We start from the raw sequence: 2,881 nt of genomic DNA, 5'->3' as shown, positions 1-2,881 counted from the left end.
GTGTGTGTGTGTGTGCTCGCCCAGTGAATGGAAGACTTTGTCCTGCATTGCGCATGGTTCCTTCGCTCTTGTTCTTTCTTCCTATCTTTTACAAAAAAAAAAATCTCTGCCTTCTCTCTTTAATGCCGCTGTTTAGGAAAAGATATCTCTCCATGGCAGCTGTCGTGCACCTCTGCAGGCACGGCCAGGACGAAGACAACCGTGATGGACTTCTCAACGGCCGCCGGGACCTCCCGCTGACGCAGTTGGGACGGCAGCAGGCGGCGGCTGTGGTACAGCGGCTGCAGCAGAGTGGCATTGCATACGACGTCATTCTCGCCTCGCCGCTGCGGCGGGCAGACGAGACTGCACGCATCATTGGTGCTGCGCTCGGCGTTGCTGTCACGAATGACAATGATCTTCTCGAGCGCGACTTTGGGGTGCTGGCGGGGAAGCCTATCACGGAGATCGCAACATATGCCGGCGACAATGTTCTTCAGGGCGACAAGGTGCTCTACTTCCTCTCTGTAGAGGGGGCGGAGACATTTGACGACTGCTACGCCCGTGCTGCCCGTTTGTTGCAGCGTATAGATGCAGAGTTCACTGGGAAGCGCGTGCTGCTTGTGTGCCATGGTGACATCGGAAAGATGCTGCAGGCGGTGCGGCGTAAGATCACGTGGCGGGAAGCTCTCATGCTGCCGTACTTCGCCAACACGGAGGTGCTGGAACTCTGAGAGAGTGGAGAGTTCTCAGCTGTGAGGAATTATTTAATCTGCCTTTTCTCGTGTTTGTGGTGTGTGCGTGTGTGTGTGTGTGTGTGTGAGTGCAACTCTGTTGGGATTGAGCATGCGTGTCTGTGGTTGCAACGGTGACCCGCGCTGGCGTCTACATCATCCGGTATGATCCTCTCTTCTACATTTGCGTGCAAGGATGATAGTTTTCTGTCAGTGTGCTAGCGAGTGAGTCTGTCTGTGTCTGTGCGTGTGTGTGTGATGCCGGCTAAGCGATGGGGACGCCCCCCAATGAGGAGCCCGGCGGAGGCGCAGAAGGATGCCCTTGTGCACTACATCAGGAAGGAGATTGAGGACAACAACCTCCTCGGTCTTGTCGGCGAGGAGCTGGACGGTATGGCGGACATGCTCGCAACGTGCGGTGTGCGGCGCGAGGTGTACGACTGGTGCCAGACGCTCGTGGGCGGCGAGGTGCTCGCTGCAGAAGTTTTGAGGCGCCGTGACGACAACGGGCCTCCCTTCGACGACACACCTGCAGCGAAAAAGACATCACCAGCAGCAGCGGCGGTCACAGGAACAAGCGGTGGTGGTGGTGGTGGTGGACGTCAGCTCAACGTCGCCGGAAAGAAAGGTTCGAAGAGGAAAGGCACATCGCTGGCGAAGGCCGCTGGCGGAGGGGCGACCGCGTTGAAGCCCGGCCTCTTCGAGTGTGGCTGCTTCGCCACGGGCCACAATCTGCGCGGGAACTGTGCCAACTGCGGGCGCATCATCTGCGAGCAGGAGTCGGACGAGATGTGCTACAGCTGTGGCCTGGATCCGTCCATCTGTGTAGCGTACGAAGTTAAAGTCCAGGAAGGCCTCTTGAGTGCCGCCGCGCTGGAGAAGAACCGCAATAATTACGAGGCGACCATTGCCAAGCGTGACGAACTGCTACAGTACGCCGAGACACGTGCGAAGCGCACCAAAGTCATTGATGACCAGGCTGCTGTGTTTCTGTCGCCGAAGCATGCGTGGATGTCGGTGGCGGAGCGCGACCAGGCAGACGAAGACGAGGCGCTCGCGGAGCGGCGCCGCAAAGTGGCCGCAATGCACCGCGCGACCGGGGCGTACATGGTGCATCTGGACATCATGAAGCAGAACGTATCACTCTCGCGGCAGGACATGCTGCCGACGCCACACGGGAGCTCATCCTCCGCGGCTTCGAAGTGCGACGCGGAGGAAGAGGTGTCGGCCGAAGACGAAGAACAAGATGAGGAGACACGTGCGCTGCCGCTGCCCACGTTGATGCAGAAGATATGGTACAGCCTGGATGGGTCTACCGATGCGGTCTCCACAGCAGCCACAGCTACTGCTACTCCTGCAAGTCTTATTGGTACTGCTGGTGGTGCTGCTGCTGCTGCTGCGAATGTGGGAGAAGCGATGCGGAAGCCGAAGGTGCACCGCGTGGTAGAGGTGTCGCGGCGTGTGCAGCAGGACTACTACGAGGACGACCTGCAGTTCTTCATGACAGCGCAGAGAGAAGGGCAGGGGGAGTATGCCCGCATTGGGCCAGATGGACTTGAAGCAGTAGACGACAAGGTTAGCGGTGACGAGGATGAAAACAAAGGAGCCGCGATAGAAGCTGCTGCTGCTACATCCGGCGTGATTGATCGGTTCGCACCGACGCCGACGATGCGGATGAATGATGACGGCGTCTGCCTGTCAATGCACCAGCCGTGGGCGGGACTGCTTGTGGCTGGCGTGAAGCGGCACGAGGGGCGCGCGTGGAGCACCGACTACCGCGGCCGCCTGTGGATTCACGCGGCGTCCGCTCAGCCGCACGAAGTTGCGGAGGTGGAGCAGCACTACGCCCAGTTTATGAAGCCCACGCAGAAGCTCCCGCAGCATTACCCAACACGCGTGCTGCTTGGGTACGTCTACATTACCGACTGCATGGACCGCGACACGTACGTGCAGACATTCAGCGAAGATGAGCGGCAGGAGGCCTCGCCGTTTATGTTCATCTGCGCGGAGGCCAAGGCGCTGCCCTTTCCGCTGCCGATGGAGGGCAACCACAAACTCTTCCGCCTCGACCACAAGGTGCACACCGCCGCGAAGAAGCAACTGATGGAGATTGTGTAAAGCGGATTAGTAGTGGGGGGTGGGGGTGGAATGTAGCGCCCCCCCCCCCC

The 2,881-nt window shown here is 59.5% G+C and overlaps 2 protein-coding genes across 2 annotated transcripts; both read left to right on the top strand.

Moving 5' to 3' along the window:
- Positions 1–152: 152 nt before the first annotated feature.
- DQ04_10031010 (phosphoglycerate mutase protein) lies at positions 153–713 on the top strand (the record flags this gene model as incomplete). Its single annotated transcript, XM_009316132.1, has 1 exon — positions 153–713. The coding sequence occupies one exon, from the start codon at positions 153–155 to the stop codon at positions 711–713; it is 561 nt and encodes a 186-aa protein (XP_009314407.1).
- Positions 714–1,001: 288 nt separating this feature from the next.
- DQ04_10031000 (thyroid hormone receptor interactor 4) lies at positions 1,002–2,831 on the top strand (the record flags this gene model as incomplete). The annotated part of the gene is made up of 1 exon (XM_009316131.1): positions 1,002–2,831. The coding sequence occupies one exon, from the start codon at positions 1,002–1,004 to the stop codon at positions 2,829–2,831; it is 1,830 nt and encodes a 609-aa protein (XP_009314406.1).
- Positions 2,832–2,881: the final 50 nt, after the last annotated feature.

The sequence above is a fragment of the Trypanosoma grayi genome (assembly GCF_000691245.1).
Source record: "Trypanosoma grayi strain ANR4 Tgr_1003_V1, whole genome shotgun sequence".
Lineage (NCBI taxonomy): Eukaryota > Euglenozoa > Kinetoplastea > Trypanosomatida > Trypanosomatidae > Trypanosoma > Trypanosoma grayi.
This window is presented reverse-complemented; position numbering and strand designations above follow the sequence as displayed.